At 34.8% G+C, this 27,985-nt stretch overlaps 1 protein-coding gene across 1 annotated transcript in view; it reads right to left on the bottom strand.

The window, feature by feature from the left end:
• Positions 1-27,985, bottom strand: part of EDIL3 (EGF like repeats and discoidin domains 3) — a 396,558-nt gene that overhangs the window by 221,857 nt on the left and 146,716 nt on the right. The window contains exon 3 of the mRNA XM_008706378.2: positions 27,949-27,978. Coding sequence (XP_008704600.1) covers positions 27,949-27,978 — 30 coding nt within the window. The remainder of the gene's footprint in view (positions 1-27,948; positions 27,979-27,985) is intronic.

Genomic DNA, 27,985 nt, shown 5'->3' with positions numbered 1-27,985 from the left:
TCCTAATTTGCCAAAAGTCTTTCAGCTGTTTTCTGTTTTTCCATGATCTGTCTCTCCTCTGGTGCTACTCTCAATATGTACTGTCATTTTACTAACCTTACAAGTCCTTTTATTGCACTGAATATCTAAACCTGATCCCCGTAAGATCATTCTTATGGAAGAACCCATTTTAAACTGCTTTACCATTAGGACAAAAAAAAAAAAAAAAAAAAAAAAAACCTCTACCAAGCTTTGCCCATAGGGATAACAATGTGTGGGCAGAAAAAAACCAAAAAAGCCACTTAGCAATAATAACATCACACTTTACATAAAGTACTTGTCTATATGCTTGTAGTTGACACGAAAATGGAGTGGGCAGTTAAATATTTGAGAACTCCGGAAATCCACTTAAAATGTGTATAACAATTTATTACCAATGTAAACCCAATTAAAAATGTTGAGCTATTAAACACAATTCACTTTCTAACCCACGAGAGAAAGTATTAAATGTATGCAGCACAGATTTGCATTACTATAAAAATCTTTATTTCTACTTTTCCAGCATTATGCATTTAAATTTGTAAATTCCATGTTACATTAATCACATGAATATAGATGGGCAATTTTTAGATGGAACTATGGTAATCACTGCATTCCCTATAAAAGAAATCATTCCTGCTGACAATTTTGTGGTGAGTTTTGTAAAAGATTGACTATAGTTCATAAAATGGCAAGGCTTCCTCCACAAAAGTTATTAGACATCTCAGTCCTCTTTGGCCTGATCAAAATAATAAAAAAAATTAAATACTACACTTTAATATCACTGTCTTTGGACTCTGACACTGTACATAATACTACCTAGAATACAGTCATATAGTCATTAAAAGAAGTGGCAATAATCCAGGTTTGACTGCACTGTGATTTAATATTTATAATGTTTTTATGACCCAAATAAAATATGGTGATTAAAATGATAAGGATGTCACCATCTGGATGGACAAAAAAGCTGAGGTTCATGTCTTCAAACAAAATGCCTGGAGCTATTTTTGCCTGTTACCCTTTCTTATTTCCAACACATTTTCTGTTAGATGAAATATTATAGTATAGAGAAATTATATGCAGTAGAGAAGATTTTAGTCAATAAATGAATACCTTAAATAATTAAATAGGAGTTATTACCAACATGTTACTTAAACATAGTAGGTCTGAAATCTAACTACATCAGGTCATTCTTTAAGATCAGTGCACTGAGTACTAAAGATTTTCAGAGTAACCAATGATTTACTAGAAGTGACAGAATGCGTGACTCCAGTTGTTAAATAGAGTAGAGCTTTTAGTGTGATTTTTCTTGCAGAAAGCCTTTTAAAATAATTTGTAAGTCTAATTGAAGTAGGTCATAAACTATGAAGTAGAGAGATTTATGATTGTTTAGTGCTAAAAAATCAGTTGTAAATGTATAGACATGTTAATTTTCAAAGAAGCAGCTAAACAATGTCCTTACATCATTGTACAATACACTATGGTACTTTGATAGGTAAGATATGTCGAATTCTAATGGAAAACTGGCAAGCAGCAAAACTGTCTCTAATGGGCATTCAAAGATAGCCATATTGTTCAAGATTAAATGTCTTCTGGATGTGGACTCAGGCTCACTCTTACAATGTAGGAGGAATTTTGTTACACTTGCTTTCATATTTTTCTTGATAAGATCATTTTGACCATGTTCTAGGTCACAGAACTTCAGAGGTCCAAATTTTCTTTGATCTATGTGATAGAGGGGAATCTGAAATCTCCAGGAGAATCCAGCTCTTTCTACAGGAGCTACCCTAATTCACTTCTGGACAGAAAAGTGCAGTCTTTGGTTCACATGCTTACGCTCATCAGGTCTCCCAATTTTCCTAACGATGTCATTCCTACTTCTGCCTGTGCTGTCCCTTGGAGAATAAGGGTATATACACTTTTACCTTGCATAGAACTCACTGGAAAATGCAGTTGTCTCTACCTCAAAATAGTGAGTGGTCATAAAGCCAGAAAACATGGATAACTACTTACAATAAATGATTTATGGATACGACATGACAAAACAAAAGACTTCAGATCTACAAGGATCCTGTTCCTGTACTAAACATGCAAATCAGGCTTCCACTTCAGGAGACTTGCACTAGCTTTCCCTCTACTTTAGAAGTTCTTCTGTGGGGCGCCTGGGTGGCTCAGTCAGTTGAGCTGCTGCCATTGGCTAAGGTCATGATCCTAGGGTCCTGGGATCCAGGCCCCATGTTAGGCTCCCTGGTCAGGAGGGGAGCCTGCTTTTCCCTTTGCCCCTCCCCTGGCTCATGCCGCGTGTTTTCACGCTCTCTTTCAAATAAATAAAATCTTAAAAAAAAAAAAAGAAATCCATCTGCTAACTTCTTCATCTCTATCAAACCTTTGCTCAAAATTATCTTATCAAACCTTTGCTCAAAATGTTACCTTTTCCCTATTCAAAACTGCAAACCATACCCCTCAACTCCAATTACCCCTATTTCTGTCTTCCTGAGATCTTGCTTCCTCAACAGCATTTACAACCTTCTAATGATACCTACTTATTTACTTACTTATCCATCTCAATCTATTTATTATCTATTGGTTTTGTTTATTGTCAGACACCCCTTCCTAGAAGGTAAGTTCCCTAAGGACAGAGAACTTTGTTTTGTTCACTTATATATCCCAAGTCCCTGGCAATGATGTATTCAGTATAACTTTGTGAATAGAATCTGAATCTGCATTTAAATGGCTAAGTTTTCCAAGTATTTGTTGGGTTATAGGACATTAAACTTACTAAATACTGACTTATCCCTGTATTATGTCAGAATAACACTTATCCATGCACATAGGATCATTTTGACAAATACAGAAATGCTTTTAGGGGATTATATTTTGCTGCTATACCACTGACCTACATAAAAAGATTTCAGAAAAATCGCCTTGCTTTATTTATTATACGGAGTATGTTATCCAGGACCAAGGACAAATCTCTCTGAACTTGGGTCCAAGAATAGTTGTTTCTCATTTGCAACCAGTCTACTTTATTCTTACAGAAAATTAGAACTTGAAACATCACTGAGTCTTCAGAAACTTATTAATCAGCTGCTATGTGCCAGGCACTGGGTATTGTAAACAATATCAACACACTGTCAATGGCCTAAAAAATCTTACGTGCCAGTGAAGACTACAGACAAGTAAATAGAAAGCTTCAATATAATGAAATGAGTGCTAATGCATGCCAAGTACATAGAGTTCTGGGAGAATGTTGGAGGAATACCTAAAACAGTGTTGGGGACTCAGGTACAACATCCTGGAATAATTAACATCTAAAGCTGAGGTTTATAGGATGAGTAGAAGCTGGATGATAAGAAAGGTCCCTCATACAGCCTTCCAGTTACGGAATGAATAAATCATGGGAATAAAAGGTACTGCACAGGGAATATGGTCAATGGTATTGTAATAGCATTGCATGGTAATGGATGTAGCTACACTTGTGATAAGCATAGCATAATATATGAACTTATGGAATCACTATGTTGTATACCTGAAACGAATGTAACTGTCAACTATACTCAAATAAAAAAAAATAATAATGGCTAATTTGTAGACCTGAAACAAATGCAATATAATTGCAATGTGAAGTGCAAGAGGGGTAGTGGTAGGAGAGAAAGTCAGAGGGATTAGCAGAACCTGATTATGACAAGCCTCACAAACCAGATTAGGGATTTAGACTCTATCCTGAGGGTAATGCAAGGTTTTTAAATTGTTTTAGGCAAAGACTTATCAGATGCAAATAAAATGGATATGCAGGATTCGCTACTTGATGGACTTGAGGGGGGTAGGAAGGTTTCTATTTCCTCTACAAAGTATGTCTCTGTCTCAATAATAGAAAGGATGGTGGGAGGTGGTATGATAGGGAAGGAAGCAGAAGCATTTTAAATAGCATCTGCTGGGGCACAGGTGATATCTGAGTAGGCAGTCAGAGGATTTGTAGGTAGTGCTGATGTTCAGTTGGTGTTGAAGACTAGGAAACCATACTGGCAGCAGTCTTGGCATGGTATTTCTTCTACTGTGCTTAGGAGAGAAGGAAGATGATACCATTAATCCAGGTTAGAAGTATTTCACTTGTATGAAGCTTGGAAAAACAAGTCAGAGACAAATAAAATGTGTGCAAGAGAGTGGCTTTAATGATAGACCCTGTGGCTTTGGCTAGTAAAGGGAGGGACTTCAGTTTTTAAGGAGCTGAAAGAGAAGAGTGGAGGGACACAGGGATTGGAGGTCTGAATTCAAAGAACAGAAGTAGTTTAAGAAACTAAATGAGTTACGGATCTGGAAAAAAAAAAGTAGTACTGTGATGGAGTCATGTGCTAAATGCATGTATACATTTTGGATATATTTTATAAAGTGTTAGAGAAGTGTAAACTTTAGATTAACAACATTCTGAGCCATTCCTGACATGATCATAATGCGTGAAGGAGAATTAGCAAGAAAGTAACCTTCTCTTTAACAGTGTATCATTCAAGGTTATTAATGTCTTGCTCACCTACCACCTAAAATCATCCAGTGACAACCAGCAGTGAGCATCAGACTTTTGAAAACATTGTGCTAAGACACAGGAAATATCTGGGAAGATGCTGAGCATGTCATGTAATTTGTGTGCTATGATTGGGGCTCTTCAATTTCAAGAAAACAGTGAGCAGCCGAAATTTGGACCTGACCAGAGCAGGCCGAGCTGTATGAGAACATGAATTAGTTAAGATCACTAGCCAGAAAGGCTTCCAGTTTTAGTAGTCACCAAAGATATTAAGACATCTAAGATGGACTGAGATTACCTGGCTATAAAGTTTCCAGAATAATTAATTCCCAGCAGTGCCCTGATTGATAGGGAGACTCAGATCTCTGGAAAGAGCAAATTGCAACTTGAATTGATTTTGCTTCTGAAGGAGTCTTTGTTCTGGTAGGTAAAGATGAGATGGCTCAATGTGTTAGGATCTTTTATTTTGAAAACAGCAACAGCTCTTAAGGAAGATATTTAGAGCCAAATTCATGGCTTACTTCTACCACACAAGCCTATGCTATGAGTGTGCAAACACTTTCAATACAGACCTCACCTTAATTTCATGTTAATTTGACTGCTTTACCTTTTTTCCCCTCTGTCCTGTTTTCCTTTTCCAACCACATGCCACCAGAAAAACGATCATCCTCCACCTTCTAATCACTTTGAGAAGGACGACGGAAAATCCTTACACTACGTATATTGAAAGTTCAAATATCAATGAAGGGAAAATAATGGCATCCAAATGTGATCCAGCCCAAAGTGAGCATGTCCTGTGTTGGCGGGGTTTTGCCTGGCAAGGCTTTCTGATGAACTTGACCTCTTTTCCTACATTAGACCTCTGCTATTACTGGTAAGCATGAGATCTGCAAGAGGAGAGTTGAACAAGGGGGATGATTTCAGAGCAAGGAAGAAAAACACGGTGACTGAGTTAGAGGAGCAAGGTTTGGAATGGAAGGCATCAATGAAGAGAAAATAAGGTGAAAGTCTCAATCTTCTGTTTCTTTTCTCCTTGATTCAAGAAACAGTCATATCAAGTGCCAAGTTTATTTCTTATTTGTTGTGTCATTTTTATTTCTTCCAGGCAGCTACAAGTCTCCAGTAAAATCTTTGCAACAGAAAGCTTTTGTGTCAGTGAGATTGAAGAGACTTTAGCAGTGGGCCATAAAAGGCAATGCCGGCTTCCTCCTATCACACCTCAGCTCACTCAAGAGCTCCATCAGCTGTGGCATTTGGGGGAAAAGCAGAAGCCCTGGAAGTGTACCCTGTGGCCCACTGTAAAGTGCACCAGGGTCACTGGCCAAGCTGAGAGCAACTAACACAAAAGGGCCTAAGGACCGAGGAAAACAAGTTCTTTATAAATCTACAGATTTGGGGATTTCTAACAGTAAATGGATACACTTATCCTAGAAGCCTGAAAGATTAGGAAAAACCCAGATGATTGCACTCAAGATGACATTCAGGGATTCATATTCTTGAGTGAGTTTATTAAGAATATGAATTATAGGGGCGCCTGGGTGGCTCAGTCTTTAAGCGTCTGCCTTCGGCTCAGGGCGTGATCCCGGGTCCTGGGATTGAGCCCCGCATCGGTCTCCTCTGCTGGGAGCCTGCTTATCACTCTCCCACTCCCCCTGCTTGTGTTCCCTCTCTCGCTTGTCTCTCTCTCTGTCCAATAAAAAAAAAATCTTAAAAAAAAAGAATATGAATTATAAATGTTGTATGATTCATACCTGAATTTAAAGATGCCTCTCTAAAGTCATTCTGAATAAAGGCAGAGAATTAATTAATCAATCCATCTCATGAGTCAGATTTTCTCAGGGATCAATCATGACCATATGTAAAGATCTTCAGAACACATAAGCAATGAAGCATATTTGTTTTCAATAAACCAAACTGGACATAAAAATTAATTAACATTTATGAGTAACTGAAGTAAATATAGCAAACTTTCTCCTCAGTTTAAAACAACAACATTAAAAACAAACAAGTCTTCAAACAGGAATCACAACACACATAAAGAAGAATGGCTATATCATCTTAAATTATTATGTATTTTAACTGATGAGGTTTCAAGTTTAAAAGGAGTATACTTTTATATGACACATCCAAATTGTTAAGTTTATTACACAGTTTTGTGACATATTATATTTGTTTTACTGAAGTGATTAGTCATATAATTATTCTAACAAAATTTATTTTAAAAGAGACAAAAATAAAATCCTTAAGTCTAAATTAGGCCAATGTTAGTAGCAGACAGGCATTACTAACTATGTAGACATTGTTAGTAAGAAAACAATTTCCTTGGAAAGTATTGGCAAGTGGGAAAGAAATTGGAAAAGCTGTCTTAAATGGAGAAAACAGAGTGACCAATCTTCCAGCTCATATGACTTCCACTAAAATACACCCTCACAGCAGAGCCTAAGAAATTTATTTATCAAGCATAAGACACTCAGGCACAGAGTGGGGGAAAGCTGGATGTGTTAGAACATTTTAATAGAATATTATTTGTTTGGGTAATGAAAAAAATACCTTCTTGTATTTTAAATCTCAAAGAAATAATCTGGGATGTAAACACTAATTCCCAAATATATACCACTTGAACCTTGTGGGTAAGACAATAAAGCAACTGGCTTATAATCCATTTCTCTCTCTCTTTCTCTCTTTTTAAATCAGGTGTATGATCCAAGGGAAAGAAAGAAAGATGTTTCAGTTCTTTGTAAACATAATAGTATTTACTAAGATGAGAAACCTTATCTGTGAATGCTTTTAGCAAGATGTCTCTAGTTTAGTATTGTTTGTGGTAAACAAATATATAATCCATAGAATTATAAAACATAGCTCCATGGCAAATGTCATGTAAACTATACAACTACATGAAAATAGCTAATTACCTAAACAGCTCTCCATCCCCAGCCTCACAGATGTGGTAACACATGTACCATTCTTAAAAACCTCATCTGTTTTTCTGAGTCAGAAAGCATGTGTCCAATGGAAGAAAGAAGGATCTGGGGAGCCATCATCAATGTCCTAAAACTTCCCTTGCTTTGCCTAGGCCACTTGATTGCTTGTATCCTTGAAAACATTAGTACTTCGATATTGCATAAGATCTCTGATTTGACAAATCTCTGACTTGACAATGCTGATTTGAAAATCCAATATTTTGAATTAGCTCAACTCTACCTAGTCAACCTTTCTAAAAACATTGTATAGTCTAAAAATGAAGTGTCTGAAATAATCTAAATGCCCACAAGTTGAAGAATAGTTAAGCAACCTTCAACATAACATAACTACGGAGTAGAATAGAATATTACCAATTAAATTAAAAATTGGAAAACCACTTACGAACATGTTAAAATCTACATGTAATTCTATTAAATGCAAAATGAAAGAGCACAGCCTATGGTACAATTAAGTAAAAATGTAGTGTATACACAATGAAAGGCACTGAGAAAAGTAAATTGAACTTTTGAAATAGCAGGGCTATGATGGAAAATTTTGTCATAGAGGGTTTGAGGAAGAGGAATGTTAACACCGGCAAGGAAACTAGTGTGAAAGTCCTCATAATTGTCAGATTTTAGTCTTTAAGACTTCACAAATGTACCAGTTCCCCTCATAGATATGTGATAGGATTGCACCTCTCCATCTCTTTTGAAGTTCATAGTGGCCGTGTGAATTTCTTTGGCCAATAATGTGAGAAGTAATGTGCATCATTCTGACAGATGTTTTTAAGAATGAATGAGTGATTAACTATGTTGGCTTCACACTGCTTTGGTGACATAGAAACAACTATTGAGATGTAGCCTTTGTTAGGATGGGTCCCTGAGTATCTGCAATGAGCAGAGGTCCCCTACTGACCCACACTGGACATGTGTGTTAAGTCACGGGATCTGGATGTGGCTTGTTCCTGGGGCATCACCAGGTTCATCTGGACTGATTCAGCAAGAAAGTATAACATTTTGCAAACTATAAAGAGCTAAGCAAATTTTGTGCAAACACAGATTTTTATAGTACTACAGGATGTCAGTCAGGAGTCCATAGTAGGGGATAGACTTAATAGTATTGCAGAGTAAGAAACAAATGAGTATATAAGGTAATGTTGAAGAACAGAGTGGAATTAAAGGTAAACTGGATGTTTTATGCCTGACAGAAATGTTGGTAATATCATTGAGACAGGGAATATATGAAGGCAGAGGGGAAAAAAAGTAAAGAATATTTATTTTTGCAAATAGGCCATTAGATGTGGCTAGCTGATATCTGAAAATAGAAATCTGAAATTCAGGAGAGAATCCAGGCTATAGAAAAGAGGGAGAAGAGAAAGCAGCCTTACATGTACTGTGAGTTGGTTATTCCCCTTGGTCTTTTACATATAATATCTCCAATAATGATTACATAATTTCACCATTTCACTGAGAGAACTGAGTCACTGAGGTTTAGGTACCTAGATTAGTACCCAGGTTTGGGAGTATTATCTACACAGGAAGCCTGGGGGAGATTACAGGAAAGTGGGTCAAGAAGATAGCAAAGATCATATTCAAGAGGCAAGGAAAACAGAACACTAAATAGGAACAGACATCTTTAAAGCCAGCCAAGAATACAGTACCATGGAGGTGGAGGCAGGAAATGCCAAGAAGTAATGGACTGTTGTTCATGTTCAATGCTACAGAGAAAACTAACTAGATTTATCTTCAAACTACTGAATTTTGCCTTTAAATGGTTAACTTGTGAGGGGAAAAAAAATGAGAAGTACTCGGCTTTTAATATATTAATATTCTGCAGAACATTAAGCTGAACAAATCTCAAAGATGGGGTATTTTATGAGCATTATACCTCATGTTTGCCTGAATTAAAATCTAGGGAATTAAGTAAATACTACCACTAGGCATATTTTTTTATTTCTTCAGATAAAAAGTCTCTAGCAAAGATGACCCAACAGATGTTGAAGGAACCCCTTAACAGGCCTAAATCATATAGGTAAATTAATTCCACAAATTGCTCTCAAAAGGAATTTGAATCTCAGTGCTGATTTTGGTGTGCCAACAGCACATGTTCCTGGTGGGTCGTAATGCTTAATGAGATGCATGGGAACCTCTGAATTGGATGAATATTCAAAGGGATCTTCAGGGAAATCCTGAATTAGAATGCACTTCAATAATTTAATTGAAAGGTCACCTAGGTGAGTGACTTACAAAATCTATCACATAATGGAAGCCTTGTACTCTCACAAGTGGCCATTAAAAACTTTCAGTCAAGGGCTCATCCCATTTCTAGACTTTTGAGAAGACATTATTCTTTACTTTTAAAAAAGTATCAACATTTCTCTAAAAAAATACTCATTTTACATAACTGAAGAGAAAATACTTGAATATCTTGTATTACCTATCTTGGAAAAGAGGCAACATTTCATGCAAGGAAAGTACACGTCCGTAGATACATTCTTTAAAAAAAAAAATTGGATCATTACATGCTTTTGCCATTCCTTAGACATGATCAACAATTCTTATGGATACTGGATGCCATCATTAGAAAACAGGTTTGCTTTCCCTGTTTGTTCCACAGAGATTTCCATCTTTGTTGCTCTCTACTTTTATTACTTTAATTCTAAAATAGCTAATGAAAGCAAAACATCAAACATAATTTTACTTAAATAATGTTCATGGCATTTATTGGACACAGTGAATATACCTAATAATCATTATTACAAAATTTATTTAAAATGCTTCATTAGAAAATAATTACTTGTCCAAGCAAAACTACACATTTATATGACCTTGCTAGTCAGAGTCACTTTCCATGTATCCCTCTATATATCCATTGAAACTAACAATACAGAACACAACCAATTTTAAAATATGTTGAATACTGTCTGTCCTAATTATATTTGGTACAGAAAACATTTTATTTTCATCAAAATGTAGATAAAACTACAACTGGAATTTTTGCCATCAGAATAATTAATATATTTTTATAACTAAGTTCCATGTTTTTGATGTTCAGCTCATTTCTAAATTATAAAATTTTTTCCTTTTCTTGAATTCTTTTTTGAAATCTGCATGCATCTCTATTAAATGCCTAGTTTTAGTCATTATCTAATTAGTTTCTATCTCTGTCTACATGCAAACTGCCTTTTCCTTGCCTGCTTGAGTTCCAATTAACATGGGGATACATCAGTATCCTTCAAAGAGTCTTATGCCTTCTTTTAAATAGCATATTAGTGATCTCAAAATCATTCTTAAAATTCTCTTTCTTCTATTGTGACCATTTTTTAAGCATGAGTTAATTGGCCCGAGGCCAACTATCAGAAAATGGCTGCATGACCTAAAACGGAAATGTTACTTTTGCATATCTTTAAATGCAATGTGCCCTATAAGTAGCCTTGGAAATTAAAGCAATAACTTTTTACTCAGTCATGAATATATGTTTATACATCTCTGCTTCCCACTTTTTTCAGGAAAGTTTTTAGATAGTCCCAAATTATGTGAAATAGCTAGAAACATTCAAATTACCAACAAAAATAAGGATGGGCAGTAATCTGACAAGGAGCAAGAAAAACAATGAAGTCAGATGTGTCACTGTAAAACTGCATCTTGTCCACAGAGGCCATGTGAAATGTGTAATAGCCATAATATTTAAAATCTTATAAAGAAGCTGGGTCCACTTGAAGAATTTGACTCTTTAATGACAGATGGTGAACACTAAAGCTATTCTCAATTTCTATCAATCATGGGGTAGAAACACTGGCAGTACTATAACACTCGGCAACAGAAAACACATATTTATTGACTAGCCAGTTCATGGTAAATAAAGTGGAAGAAATTACATTAAAATGTTTTCCTGACACATCTTTTTTTTTTTTTTTTTTTTTTTTACAGCAATCTACTGGCATTTTCTGCTCTACTCAACATGATGATTTCCCAGGAGTCATTTTGACATCATAGCGAGACACTTGGTTCTTGTTACTTGAATCTAGAAAGACCTTAGATTTGTTCCTAAGCCCATTCTAATTCACCTTTTAGCATCACTCCTTTCAAGGGACATTGCCTAGGTGTAAAAAAATATTATTAGCTTGCCAAGATGATTTACATGTTAAAATGATCATGAAAGTGACATTTAAAGTAGTAATAGTTTTAAAATTCCTGTATTCATTACAGTAAGATCAAGCTTTAGCTCCCAATTTGCTAAAATGAATTTGGACAAAAGACTGTTCTCATTTACCACAGTAAATATTTGTTTTCTATTCAAAACAGATCATCCATATTTAGCTGATTTCTTCTGCCAATAAATCATAAAACTGAAATGGAAATAAGGTAAGGTTTAATTTTATGTTTTCTAATTCTGTGTTACTCTAAGCTGACTGGGTAAAACAAAGGCATTTAGGTTTCTATAATCTGCGGTTCTGCTTTTCGTTCTCCTGGCCTTTACAAATTAATACATTCAGCATTAAAGTTGGAGACTCTATAAAATAGTAAACAATTATAAAATTATGTCAAAATATTTAAGAAGAAATCCGTGAATATTACTTTTCTTCTTTAAAATGAAAAGAAGCTACTTTATAACGTGGTCATAATATTGATTATCTCTATTTTTTTCTCTCACCAGATGTTTCACAAACATACATAAGTTTAAAATATATTATAGTTGTTATCTAATTTTGTTACCTAGAAATCATTTCTTTGAACATAAACAATTTCCACTTATTCTGAGGTTAGCTTCACCTTTACTGAATTATATTGGCTGAGGTTTTGACAGTACCTGCAGGCTTTATGAATGCTATCCATGTTGTTTTATTGAGTAAACTAGGATCTCATCATTATATTTTTATGACTAATTTTTTAAGTATAAGATATCAGAAAGTACAAAATATCAGAAGTGCAAGAAAAAATATTCTACCAACTCTTGTGAATCTTTCATTATACATTAACATGTTCATTTACCTAAAACTTTCAGGTCCAGAAAATAACAAGCTAATTCATTTTACATTTATTTACCACACCTTACTTCAGCTGCTATAGTAGGATGAATAGTGTTCCCACAAAAGATAAGTCCACAACCAAATCCCTGGAACCTCTGAATGTTACCTTATTTGAAAAAAAGATCCTAATTAAGGATCTTGAGGTGAGATCATCCTAGAGTACCTGAGTGGGTCTTAAATCCAATGATAAGTGTCCTTATACTAGAAAGAGTGAGAGAAGTCACATACTGAAAAGGAAAATGTAATGCCAATGTGGGGGCAGAGACTGGAGTGATGTGGTTATAGCCAAGGAAGACAAGAAATGCTGACAACCACCATGAACTGGAAGAGGCAAAGGAGGATTCTCCCCTAGAGCACTCAGGGGGAGCACGACCCTGATGACACCTTGATTTCAGACTTCTGATCTTCAGAACTGTAAGAGAATAAATTTGTGTTGCTTAATATCACCAGGGTTATGGTAATTGGTTATGGGAACACTGGGAAACTAATACAGCTATAGATAATCAAAGTGATTAGAGAATGATATAGATCAAGAAAAGTGACTTACATAGTTGTAATTTGCACAAATCCAGTGCCTGCATATGGGTACTATGATACAGTTTACATATTTTCTATATTTGAAAAGCACCATTCATTTGATTGATCGTTCTCCCTCCTCTCTCTCTCTCTTTCTCTCTGTTTTATGATCTCAACAGGTGATAATACTTCTAATGATATTATGTAGAGATCAGGAAACAGGTATTCATCCCTGACTGCTTTCAGTATTGTTGGGAATGCAATAGAAGGATGACTCACAGTTAAGAGTGAGTCCCCAGCCCAAGTGGAAAAACAACCATAATCCAGAACATAACAAAGGAGCTAAAATCCCTTTAAGGATAGAAACTATTGCCTCTCCACACCTCATGAATGTGAAAGATGGATAAGTTTTGGAGATATGATAGGGAAAGAAAAGCATGCTCTAGACAGAAAATTGTGAATTAAAGCTTTGAAGTAAGAATGAGCACAGCATGTATGACTTGTAATAGAGGAGGCTGTTATCTCCTAGGGAGAAGAAACATGGCATGATAGCATGATAAAAACTAGGTACAGGTTTCATGAGTAAAATGAAAGAATGCCTTAAGGGACCAACTTTTGTTGGTTCCCTCATTTCCAGAATAAGAATAAAATTAGTGTGATCACTGGGTGTTATACACAACTGATGAATCATTGAACACTATTATCAAAAACTAATGATGTACTATACAGTGGCTAACTGAACATAAAAAAAAAATTAGTGTGAATCAATAGTTTTATTCCTCAACCTCCTACCACCAACCCAAGCATCAGGGAGCACAGAGTATTTCGAAGATGGACAAAAAAGAGACTGGAAATATAATCACTTTTGAAAACCCAAGTTATTTAAAAATATGCTAATCTTCCTTTCCTACAGCTCTATGAATTCTCAGCAATCTTGAAAGTTAGATATATCTTGAAAGAAGTTACTGTGACTGATGTTGAAGAGGTTACTGCCTACATTCTCTTCTAGGATTTTGATGGATTCCTGTCTCACATTGAGGTCTTTCATCCATTTTATGTATGGTGTAAGGGAATGGTCCAATTTCTGTATGTAGCTGTCCAATTTTCCCAGCACCACTTATTGAAGAAACTGTCTTTTTTCCACTGGATATTTTTTTTCCTGATTTGTCAAAGATTAGTTGACCATAGAGTTCAGGGTCCGTTTCTAGAGTCTCTATTTTGTTCCATTGGTCTATGTGTCTGTTTTTGTGCCACTACCATGCTGTCTTGGTGATTACTGCTTTGTAACGTAGCTTGAAGTCAGCAAGGGAACATAGGCAGTAACCTCTTCAACATTGGCCACAGTAACTTCTTTCAAGACACGTCTCCAAAGGCAAGGGAAACAAAAGTGAAAATGAATGTTTGGGACTTCATCAAAATAAAAAGCTTCTGCACAGCAAAGGAAATGGCCAAGAAAACTAAGGGCAACCCATAAAATGGGAGAAGATATCTGCAAATGACATTACAGATAAAGGGCTGATATCTGAGATCTATAAAGAACTTCTCAAACTCAACACTCAAAAAACAAATAATCTAATCAAAAAATGGGCAGAAGACATGAACAGACATTTCTCTAAAGAAGACATACAAATGGCAAACAGACAAATGAAAAAATGCTCAACATCACTAGTCACCAGGGAAATACAAATCAAAACCACAATCAGATACTACCTTACACCAATTAGAATGGCAAAAATTAACAAAACAGGAAACAACAAATGTTGGCAAGGATGTGGAGAAAGGGTAACCCTCTTACACTGTTGATGGGAATGCAAGCTGGTACAGCCACTTTGGAAAACAGTATGAAGGTTCCTCAAGACGTTAAAAATACAGGTACCCTACGATCCAGCAATTGCACTATGTATTTACCCCAAAGATACAGATGTAGTGAAAAGAAGGGGCACATATACCCCCAATATTCATAGCAGCAATGTCCACAATAGCCAAACTGTGGAAGGAGCCAAGAAGTCCTTCAACAGATGAATGAATAAAGAAGATGTGGTCCATGTATACAATGGAATATTATTCAGCCATTGGAAAGGATGAATACCCACCACTTGCACGGACATGGATGGAACTGGAGGGGATAATGCTAAGTGAAGTAAGTCAAGCAAAGAAAGACAATTATATGGTTTCACTCATATGTGGAACATAAGCAATGGCTCGGAGGACCATAGGGGAAGGGAAGGAAATCTGAAGGGGGAGAAATCAGAGAGGGAGATGAACCATAAAAGACTATGGAAACCAGGAAACAAACTGAGAGTTTCAGGGGGGAGGGGAGAACAAGGTGATGGGTATCAAGGAAGGCACATGTTGCAATGTGCACTGGGTGTTATACGTTAATTAATGAATCATTGAACACTACATCAAAAACTAATGATGTAGTATACAGTGGCTAACTGAACATAATAATAATAATGATAAAAAAAAAAGAAAGTTAGACAAATTCCTTGAGTGTTCTGCCTAAAAATTATCAGTCTAAGGCTTGGCATATCATAGGAACTCAACATGAATCAGAATTGTCAGTGGTTTCTTGATGATCTTATAAATAAAACTTAGTGTAAAACAATGTGTTTAGATAGGTGAAGGTGCAGAATGTTAAAATTCTGGGGGATAAAAATCCCTGTCTGTTCACTTTCTAATTATTCTTATCTTAGCTTTGTTTATATTAGTAGCTCAGTACTTGCATAATTCCTCCCACTCCATTTTTCAAAGCTAAGTTATGGGATGAAATGGTTTCAGAGTGCCTCCGTCTCGGACAGGCATCATGATGTCCTCTGTAGAACATCTAAAGCCCTGGCACAAACCACTGGTGGATATGTACAGTGGGTTTTATTCTTTGTTTTTATTTTTGAGAACTGGATTGTTGGTTCTTTTCCAAAAGCCTCTGGTAAGCTTTTGAAAAAATTAACAATGTTATTCAAATTGGATAAAAAAACTGGATATTGTTTAAATTAGATTATTTTTTTAAGTGTTTTTTTGTATGGTATTATGTTAGTCACCATACAGTACATCCCTAGTTTGATGTAAAGTTCCATGATTCATTACTTGTGTGTAACACCCAGTGCACCATGCAATATGTGCCTTCCTTAATACCCATCACCAGCCTACTGGATTAAGATGTGGTCCATATATACAATGGAATATTACTCAACCATCAGAAAGAACGATTTCTCAACATTTGCTGCAACATGGACGGGACTGGAGGAGATAATGTTTAAATTAGATTAAAAAAATACTGGATATTTTCTTGTTTAGATTTATGTCTAGAGAAGCAGAGAATTAGATATGAATAGATATAGATATTATTTTAAGCATATCACTTAAATTGGATAAAAAATACTGGGTATTTCTCATTTAGACTTCTGTTCGGTGAAGCAGAAAATTAGCTGAATAAATAGGGAACGAACCTCTAAATCTTGGAGTATTCTAGCAGTTGAAAGTCTGTTTTGGGTAACCATCTTTTCTTAAAAAAAAGTACATCCCCAAAATATACTATGCCCAGGTACATTTTATTTTTAAATGTGCTACTCAAAGTCCACTGGTTATGGTTGCTGTCAAGTTTGAGGCTTCTTAAAATCACCGCTGCAGTTTCCACACCGTAATTACTAACAATGGCTGAATTACCGACATTGTTAGTACACCACCCTGGAAGAATCACTAAGCACAACACATTTACTCTAGTGCAACAAGAGCAGAAAAACAAAGACCAATACCAAGGGATTTCAGTAATTTTAAAGCATCTTTAAGATTCTTAGCCAATTATTAGTGTTATCCTTTATTTATTTCTTAAATGGGGAAATATATCTATCGTCACCCCCCTATTTTGTTTTATAAAGAAGAACTGTGTATATTTTTGGGTTGATAGTGCTTTAAAATCAGTATAAAATCAGTATGGCTAACTTTATTCATTAATTCAATCGTAAAACAAGTATTTATTAAGCATCTACCATATACCAAACATCGTTCTAGTAGCTGGAAAGATTCAGTAGTGAATAAAACAGACTAAAAAATCCCATGCCTCAGAATTTATATTCAGCCTGGATAGACAACAAAGAAGCTATATATGTGGTCTTCAGACAGTGCTAACATTAAAAAGTAAAGCAGACTAGGAGACCTGACAAGGTGGAAAAGGTGTGACCGTTTTAGAGACAAAGAGAAGGCCTTCCTGAGAAGAGATCTTTGATCAAGACAGGAAAGATGTGATGGAGTAGTCATGCAGACACCCTTGGGGGAAGCCACCAGAAGGATCTGTGAGTGCACAGCCCTGCCTACGATGGGCATGTGCCCAGGGTTTGTGCTGGTTTTACAGAAACGAAAAGGCAGGGTGGCAGTCTTAGAAAATGCATCCAGGGGGTAATGGAGAAGGGTACAAATTATATCCAGTTTCCATCCTGAGCAACTGGGATGGAGAAGACTGTAAGAGCTGTTAGATCGAGGCAGACTATTTTTTTAAATGCAAATAGTCAATATGGATTAAGGCAGTCAGGTGGATTTTCATTTCCTATTTTATGCTTTAAAAAATATATCTACAAGGTCCATAAATTACTATAGTAATCAGACCATCATTTAAAATGATAGGTAAAATTTTGCATGCTATTAGGTTCTGTTTTATAATGTATGCATAAAAATTGAATAACTGTGTATTGCTTTTACAATTGAAAGAAATGTTATTTAAATCTGTTTATAAGTGAATAAAAAGACAGAATTTGCCGAAGTAGAATGAGCACAAGTTTTCCCAGGGAAAGTTGAATTTGAATCTTGCTTCTGTTACTTGTTAATTATATAACTTTGAGCATATTTCTTTATGTTTTAAAATTCAGTGTTTTTCTTACTAGAAGTAAGAATATAGATAGACAGATAGATGATACATAGATAGATTATACGTGTATATATATATTTTATCTTTAAAGCTGTATTGCTTTATTGTAAAAATTAAATAAAATACTGTACACCGAACACTCCACAAATTGCCTGACAATCAAAATAATAATAATAATAATAATAATAACATGGCAAACAACACTGATGATAATGAAAGTAAAAATAACATTTAGATTCCCTGTACTTATTATAGAATGTGCATGATGTGGTAAGCGCTTTAATGTATCATCGTATTTGATCCCTGTATCAAACCTCTATGGTAGGCATTATTATTATCCCATTTTACAGATGATGAAAATGAAAGCTACAAAAGGAAAATACTTTACAAGCAGGAGATAGCTATTTATCTGAAGACAAAGGCACTAAAAGCACAGGTTCAGGCCTGCAAGTCCATGGAGTTTTATCTTACCCATCATGAACCAGAAAGTTTAATGACTTCCTTGAGCCCACAAATCCCTGGAATAGGAAATTAATACTTCTCAGTGCTCTATTTGGATTAAACTTTGAGGTGAAACTAGAGACAGCAAAAAACTGGGCCAGACAATTGGAGATGTCCTTAAAGATACATCCAACTAGTGTAGGGAGGATTAAAAATTAAAGAAGCTCAAAGTCTACGTGTGTACAGACAGTGGGGCAACAAGCACATGATTAAATGTTAGAAATTCTGCTTATCTGTTTCTCTGGAAATAGCTTTATTGAGAATTAAAATATTTTACATTTACATGATTTTTATTCGCTCTCTATGATGGCTATACTTTATGTGTAAATATGGCTAGACTATGGTGTCCAGTTCCTTGGTCAAATACTAGTCTAGATGTTGCTGTGGAGATGCTTTGTAGCTGTCTACAATCAATGGACTTTAAAAAAGCGGATTAGCCTCCATGATGTGGGTGGGCTTCATCCAATCAGTTAGGTAAAGGCCTTAGGAGTAAAACCTGAGGTTCCCCTGAGAAGAAAGAACTTTGACTCAAGACTGTAACATAAAAATCCTAAGTTTCCAGATGACCTGGCTTGCCCTACAGATTTGGGACTTGCCAAAGCCTACCTACAATCATGTGAGTCAATTCCTTAAAATAAATCTCTTTGGACTATGTAGTTTATGTATTTATACACATACACACATATGGTTTATTGATTGATAGGGAGAGAGAGTGAGCAGGAGTTGGCCGGAGGGGCAGAGAGAGAGGGAGAGAGAGAATTTTTTTTTTAACTTTTCACTTATTTTATTTTGTAAGTATATGCCATATGCCCAACACGGGGCTTGAACTCACAACCCCAAGATCAAGAGTCGTGTGCTCTACCAACTGAGCCAGCCAGGCACCGCTATTGCTACTACTTTTAATCCCAACTTCGTAAGAGTTAAATTTAATTGCCAGGTTGTATGTCCTGGAGTTTAAGAGCAAGGAGTCAGGGACGCCTGGGTGGCTCGGTCATTAAGCGTCTGCCTTCAGCTCAGTTCTTTCTTTTAATTTTATTATGTTCAGTTAGCCACTGTACAGTACATCATTAGTTTTTAAAGTAGTGTTCAATGATTCATTAGTTACATGTAACACATCACAGTACGTGTCCTCCTTAATACCCATCACCCTGTTATCCCCTCCCCCACCCCCTTCCACTCTGAAACCCTCAGTTTGTTTCCTGGAGTCCAGAGGGGAGAGAGAGAATCTTAAGCAGGCTCCACACTCAGCGCAGAGTCTGATGTGGGGCTCGATCTCATAACCCCGAGATCAGGACCTGAGGCAGAATCAAGAGTCAGATGCTTAACTGACTGAGCCACCCAGGTGCCCCCATATGGTTCTGCTTCTCTGGAGAAGCCTTACTGACACACTTTCCACTTCCATTTATATACCTTTATGACCATTTTGTTTTTAATTTGATGCTTTTTCAGTATTTGAGCTTAACATTAACTTGGGTTTCATTTTTGGTTTTTCTCCCAGTATTCTAAAGGTCAACAGCACAAAATCTATTATTAATTGAAAAAATATGAAATTTCTACAAACGTTAAATCAAAATTTTATTTACACCTCTGGAGCTATTTTTCAACATTATGATGGAAGTGAGTTTCAAAAATTGAATTTTTAAAGCTGCAGCAACATACATGAAAAGATTAAATCACATTTTTCCCCCAAGCTTAAAAAGTTTACTAAATTTGAATGGCCATTTTCTAATATTCTGAACAAAATTATTATGTTTTGGCTATAAGTTCATGATAAAAAATGTTCATCTATAATAAGATAATATCAGCCTGGGTTAAACTAAGTAATGACAGTATCTAATACTCTCAGGAATTTTCTGGACAATGAAATTTAACATGATTGGCATTTTTTGAAATGTAGGAGAGGAAGATTACAGTCAGCTGCATGTAAGAACTAGAGTTGAGTAAACTTACTAGTTTCTGTAGAAACAGATCATTAAAGAAAAAAAGAAAGATCAGTTCAATACAGATAATACATGTACACAGTTTTGGCAAGCATAAATATATTTTTAAGCACATGAGAGAAAAAGTATACAGTGGAGTTGAGATTTTAAAAATTCATGATGTAAAACACTGCAAATATGAATAGACTTTAGTATTACTGAGATGTGTATTGAAGTTATTTCTGAACAATCAGATTTCTCAAGTCTCCTAAGAATTTTTACAAAATAATATGAAAAACATACCAAAGTGTAGAAGAACTAAGAAAGTAGTTAAAAATGACAAAGAGGTGTTATAACGGTTACTTAGTAGCTTTACTGATCATTGACCTAGTATGTATTTCCCCGTCTCTTCCAAAAGAGTATCCAGATTCTTATTCACATATCTGCCCCTTAGCTCCTGATCCTGAGAGAAAGCAGAAATTAACTTCATGCTCCAGGGGAAGGGCTTGAGTAGCTGGTTGTTTCAGAGGGATGGCAGAAGGGATCTAAGCCTGTCCAATTAGAGTGGATCTCAGGACTTTTGCTTTCTTTGCCCTCTCTGGACATGGATAAAGGTGCACATAGCCACAGTAGCTTTTGGCAGACATATCACCACCACAAGGGAAACCAGTTTGAAACGAAAATAAATTTTATACTACAGAAGACAGAACAAAAATGTGGAAAGAGAAACAAAGCACAAATTTTTAGTGATATCATTGAGCTACTCATTATCAATTCTGTGAGCCAATAAAATCCCTTATTATTCAAGCAACATTAAACTGACTTTTCTTTTACAACTAAAGCATGTCACACAGGAGCACCTGGGTGGTTCAGTTGGTTGAGCTCCAACTTTTGATTTTGGCTCAGGTCATGTTCTCAGAGTCATGAGATCAAGCCCCTCATCAGGCTCTGCGCTGGGGGTGAAGCCTGCTTAAGAGTCTCTCTCCCTCTCTGCCCCTGCCACACAGCCCTCTCTCTTAAAAATGAATGAATGAATGAATGAATAAATAAATAAATAAAAGCATGTCACACGATAACTGTGTTTTTTTTTAAAGATTTTATTTATTTATTTGAAAGAGAGAGAGACAGCCAGTGAGAGAGGGAACACAAGCAGAGCGAGTGGGAGAGGAAGAAGCAGGCTCCCAGAAGGGAGCCTGATGTGGGTCTCGATCCCAGGGTCCTGGGATCATGCCCTGAACTGAAGGCAGACGCTTAACAACTGAGCCACCCAGGCGCCCCACGATAACTGTTTTTAGAATGTATGCATTGCTAGGTATTAACATATACTCCTGAAGAAATTATATCTTCAAGTTATGCTATGAAGGATTTTTTATTTCACATATTTCTTGGCAATATTTTAACTTTAGTTCAAGTTAAGATTTATACTTTTTGGGGAGAGATGATAGATTATATATCTATATTCATAGAGTTACAAATGTATTATTTTTCCCTCTTGTGATAGTTTAATTCTTAAGCTTGTCTGAAGAGAAAGATATGGAGTAGGTAATCTCCCAAATTCCCTACTGGTAACATGATCCTATACTACAGTGAAGTTTATCTTAGTAAAAACATGAAAAAATACTATCTACATAAAACACATTTAAATAAGAACTATTTTTGTCTTACAGTTCAATATAATATCACACATCTATCAATAAAAAAAGTTTTGTCTCGTAAAAAAAAGTCAGCTGTAGTTGGTCTTTCGAAGCAATGATTTCTTCCTTATTCTATTGAGAATCTACAAATAGTGACTTTTGGTTTTTAGAGATCGCAGCAATAAACTTCTGGTTTTTATATGTAAGTACTTAATATTTAAGCCTCCTTAGCATATCTTTATGAACAAGAATATACTTGATAAAATAATTAGTAAAGTTGTTCCAGGCACTAGAGGGAAAATATGTCTATATAGAAAAGGAGAAAATTTGTAACAAATGTAAGGCGAACAAAAACGAGGATGCGAAGCTCTATGTCAGACCCCAAGGAAATAAAGTGCTAAGATCAGAATGCAAAAGCAACTCCTGTTCATTAGAGAATAATATGGTAAGATATTATTCCTTTTCAAAATGCATGGGATGTAGAATAATTTAGCAAAGTCAGCCATGCAGAACTGAATATCATAAAAAAAACAGGAAAGATTCTAAAAGAAATCTATAGCATAGTTAAGACAATCACAAAATTCACTATAAACAGAAGGGAAGCTTTTGTAGGGCCAAAATTAAATATTTTAAAATTTAGAGAAAAATATCTAATCACTCTGTGTACTGTGTTTAGCTGCAGAAATACGTAACATCTGTTTTAAACATATATATATACACACACACATATATATAACACACACACATATATACATATACATACATATATATACACATACATGGCTTATCCATATAACCATGTATGTATGGTTTATCTATAAAGTCATAAATATATATTTATACATGTAAAACTATAGTTGTAAACCTTTACTACTGCTAGTCAGTGTTCTTTTAAATATGTAGGTGATTGGTGTTGTGTGTGCTTCCTCAATGGCCAAGCTGGTCTTTTGAAAGATTAAACATATTGAAAGATGTGAAAGGAACCAGTGGAAATGATGATGCTCTGGTGTGCCCAATCACTATTGTATTCATCACTGATGGGCATCACAGAGGTCACAATGAGTTTATTATAAACTATTGTATCCAGGTGGCAATGTCTATCATCATTACCAAGTGGGATCAGATATTGATAGTCCTCAAATTAGTTTTACATTTAAGTAAACTATGAAATCTTAACTTTATAAACATAAAAAGAACAGTATGGCTTTCATAGTTTAGTGTTTTAACATAGCTGACTGCTAAAAAGATTCTTTCTTTTACTTTCACCTGAAAGTTCCATTTCTTCTAATCATAATTTTTTGTCATTATTTGTTAGCTCAATGTTAATAGCTACTTTTATATAAGCCCAAACCCAGTTCTTTAATATTAAAAAAAGTGACAAAACAATTAAAAATCTCTCCTTAGGCAAGAGAAGAAAAAAAATCAAGCTTTGTTTTTATGGTGGTAGGAATAAAACAGTAAGTGGTTTTGATTTTAGCCACGGTCCTACTGTAGAGCTATAAGATCCCCACAAGCCGGTTTTTGACCGATTTTGATCTCATTTAATAACATTTTTCATTTCTGGTCCTATTGTTATTCTTATAATGATTTCATCAACTTGATGAATAAATGGTATTTCTAGAGACATAAAATAATAGCTAATAAGACAAAATAAATTAAGAGGAATGAGAAATTTATGTGAGAATAAGCTTGATTTAATATACCTTATGGTTAATAAATTAAATTTTATATAGATTAGCTCATTTGTAGAAGTCAATTTTCTAATGCAAATGTCTTAATTTTTTAAAGGACATAGACAAAAGTATTGGTATAATCAGTTTATGAACCCTCTCCCTATTATGAACTTTAAATAAAAGATAAATGAATATTGGATTTGTGCAACTGAGTAGGAAGCAGCCACCGTCTTAACTTTATTAAAGAGTGTTATTTTTTGAAATTTAATATAAATATTATGTATCACCTTTCAAAAGTTGTAAACTGATTTCTTTTCAAAGTTATAAACTGATCTATATTTCACATGCTCGGATACACACACACTACACATTCCTAATAATTGCAAATCTTTGTTTTTAAAGGCATATTTATTAGGTCAAAGTCTGATGAATATAGTAGCACAGTTCTGAAACTACAAAGGAATAATTTATGTTACATTGTCATAAGCAGATTCTGAAGGAAATTTCAAAAGAGAGCTTCCAAAAACTATTTGAGCAATAGCAACATAATTGGATTTATATATCACCTTTAAAAATGATTCATTTGAAAGTACGGCATCTGTAGGGCCATTCTAAAAATATGAATCTCATTAGTTTGTAATTACTGGGATAACCTAGCTTGAAAAAATTTCTTGTATAGTTCATGGATGTGTTTTTTATACTCGATGAAATAAGATGTTTAAATATCTGAGCATAGGATTCAACTAAGATAAATAAAAAGGAGCTTTCAATAGTTACAGAAACAGGTGTTAGGTGGAACTGCCCTAGTAACTCAGATGATACAAAACATGTTCCTCTAGGCTAATGCATCCCATCAGAACCTTCAGAGCTGAATGATTAACAACCAGATGCTCTATATTCAATAACGGGATATATCCCCAGGAGGAGAAACACAGACGTGATGTATTATGCTTCCCCTCCACAAAATAACACAAAAAAAGCAGTACTTGCTTTTTTGCATGGCAATTTAGAAGTTCAAATAAGAGAAATTAGGCAAATTTGAATAAATAACACAGAAAAAAACTTAAAAATATTGTAAACATGGAAGTAGACTAGAGGGGTCAGTTATCTGTTTTGATAATGGCAGTCATAATAATTCTACATAAAAGGCTAATCAAATAGGCTCTATTGTAGAGAAAGGCCTATATCATTTTGTAGCATTGTAACACAAGTAAAACACTATCTAATATTTCATTAATTTTCTCAGAGTTATATTGTCTCTTTTTGATTTTTTTCACACTATTTGTTATTCCAGATAGAAACCTATTATTCTTTTTAGAAATAGTTCTGAACAATGAGAATTTGTCACATTGTGGAATTATAATTAATCCAATTCTGTGGGGTAAAAACAACCTAGATTTGTTATACAATATCCATACATTGCAACATTTAATAAATAGTATCATTTAATAGCAGTATACACTAGGGACCTGCACTGATGTCATGTGTAGATTTGTCTAAAAGAATCATTCTTAATTCATAATTCATATATTAACAACTAATAATGAGAAGCCTGTGACACCCCTTTTTCTTTATTATTTCTTCTCCTATTGAATTTTGAGGAGCAGCAGATCTCCTAATGGAAACATCCAAATAATTTAAAGACATTAAAGTATGTATTTGTAGGAGTTACTGTCCAACTATGCTGTGAATCTGAAGGCAGAATATAAGTCTGATAAAGATATTGAAGATATCATATAGGAACATATAAATGTTTAATTCAGGTAAAATTTGGGGGGGAAAAAGATTGCATTTCACTGATGAGTTAAACAGTATGGAGAAATACCAGGAAAGAAAGAAAAAAAAGAAAGAAAGAAAAAATAAAGGACCATAAAATGAGTCTCAGCTTAGAAAAGGTTATTCTAGATAAATTCTGTTAATGGAAGAAGGTAAGAGTAGAAACAGAGAATTACTAACCATGTATGAAATAAATATATTCTGCATAACAACTTTAAATAAAAGATATATTTTGATAAATATTACTGAAGAAAAATATTACATAAACAGATAATAAATATTCATTTAAGAAAAATGTTGAAATAACTGGTGGCAAAAGTTACAAAAAAACCTAAAATATTAATAATCCACTTTCCACAACTATTCATATTCCTTATGAAACCAAGTTTTTACAAATCTCATAATAAATATTTTGTCAAAAGGTTTAATACTACACAATCATACTCCTTTTATTATATACTTTGATAACACTAAAAGAAAAACATTTAACTTCCACTGGCAGTTTTTACATAGAAGGAGTGCCTGCTTTCCTAAATGACCAATTTTCTCAGTGCTAATCTGTACATGAAAAATTTAGTTAAAATATTCCTTAAGAATACATTTGTTCTATTCTAAAAGTTGGTGCTAAAATCTCAACAAAAACATTGGTCACATCTAAAAACAAAAGTACTTTTTAACCATAATTTAGGCTTGATGATGTTCAGATCACTCTAAAGTAAAATAAATATTTAGAGAAAAAATATTCAGTTGCATTTACCAAAAGATTTTCTTACTAGACAAATAAATTATTAAAATAACTTTAAAATAATAAAATCACACCAAAAAATAGTTATATTATACTTAAATATCATTTACACTAGGTTAAAATTAATCCCCACTATGCAAAAATAGTAATTCTTCTGCAATGGTGCCAAAATTGTTTGGCAGGCAACAAAGCAAGGTGTGGGGTGTAAGATGGAAGAGGAATGAGCCTGGGCTAGAAAAGCATCTTGCTCATAAGGATTCATACAAAGAGAAAACTCAACTAAGGTTGAGAAATACAGAATCTTTGGGCAACTCTGTGAAGACTAATGCCTCAAGCAAGGGCAAAAAGAAGTCAGGAACTAGACAGAGGAGTCATATCCACAGAGGAGTCATAGCAACAGATGAGTTTGCTATTGAGTCATGTGATTAGATTGCTCCTAAAAATGGGCTACACAATACTGACTAGACTGGAAGAAAATGATAGGGAGCTCTTATCATCCAAATCATACTACAAACTAATGATATTATGAAAATGAAATTATTGAAAGTGTATCTAATTCTGTGATTCCGTTATCAAAGGAATTATGAGTATCATGCAATTAGGCATCCTTGGGATTTATGAAAGATATTTGTAAGACATCTACTTCGTTTTATTCCATTGATTTTTTGACCTTTCGAATTTACTTGTACAGGTAAAAATCTCCACCCAGTCACTTTTGAAGGAAGGTAGAAATCAGGAAGTCTGGAACCAGTGGAAATAAGTTAGGTCTATGAATTGAAATGATGCCTTGTATCTAAGTTTCAGTAACTGGGCTAGATTCCCCCCTCCCCATAAAATCAGGCTTCCTTTTGTCCATTGGTTTCACTAACCATTTCCTGCTCTTGTCTCTCAGACCTAACTCCTTTCCTCAACTACTTGTCTAAGAAGGAATCTAGCGCTGGGACCTGGTTTTCCTCTTCAGACCAGCCTCTGGCCCCTACATCTCAGGACCCGAGTTCTTTTTCCTGATGTCGCTGGTTGGCCTGAGTCTTTTATTTATTGCTAACCACAACAGCTGTGCTTCCTACTTTATCCTTATAAATGTGTCTGGTCTTTAGGCTCCTGGCCTTTCTCTTTGATCCGTCCCATTGTCCTAGAACCATGCTGAAGACACAATGCCTTCTCTACCATTAGCATTCTTCATGGTACTTAGTTCAAATCTGAGCCTGTGCTTGATAAATACTGGTGAGGTGGATGAGGAGCAGAGTTATGATGCCATGTTTCAGTATCACTAGTTCTAACTGTAAAAATTTGTTTTAAATAATGTGAGTGTTTGAGACAATATGGTTTTTATCCTTAAACTTAAGTGAATAGCATGTTTAGTGTCAGTTATGTATTTGATAATGTGGTATTTTATCATGGAAGTTCATTTTATCATTTTCCTTTTTTCATTCTGCTCCTTTTATTGTTTTTCTGCATTTTTATCATTTTAATTTTTCCTCCTCATTTTATTATTTTTGGCATTGTTCTTAATGTTTTAATTTTCTTGTTTCCTTATTCTTTAATGTTGATGTGGTATTTTATATTATGTTCTCCTCTGTGGTAGTTCATTTTCAATTCTTTTCTCTTGTTATTTAAGACTTATAACCAACATCATTTAATCTGGGACACCATAATGGGTCCCGGAAATAAAAAAGTCAATAAAACTATGTCAGTTTTTTGGTTGAAACCTGAAAAATACACTTCAAAGTGTGAAGGGTCCATTATTAAGGGCATTAAATTAAGTAGAAGTAATCTTAGCAACATACGAACTTTACCTGCTGAAGTTGGCTCTTCTTCATCTGATGCTATGAA

The sequence above is a fragment of the Ursus maritimus genome, unplaced genomic scaffold, assembly GCF_017311325.1.
Source record: "Ursus maritimus isolate PB19 unplaced genomic scaffold, ASM1731132v1 scaffold_5, whole genome shotgun sequence".
Taxonomy (NCBI): Eukaryota; Metazoa; Chordata; class Mammalia; order Carnivora; family Ursidae; genus Ursus; species Ursus maritimus.
Note: the sequence above shows the minus strand (reverse complement) of the source record. Positions and strands in the feature narration are given on the sequence as shown.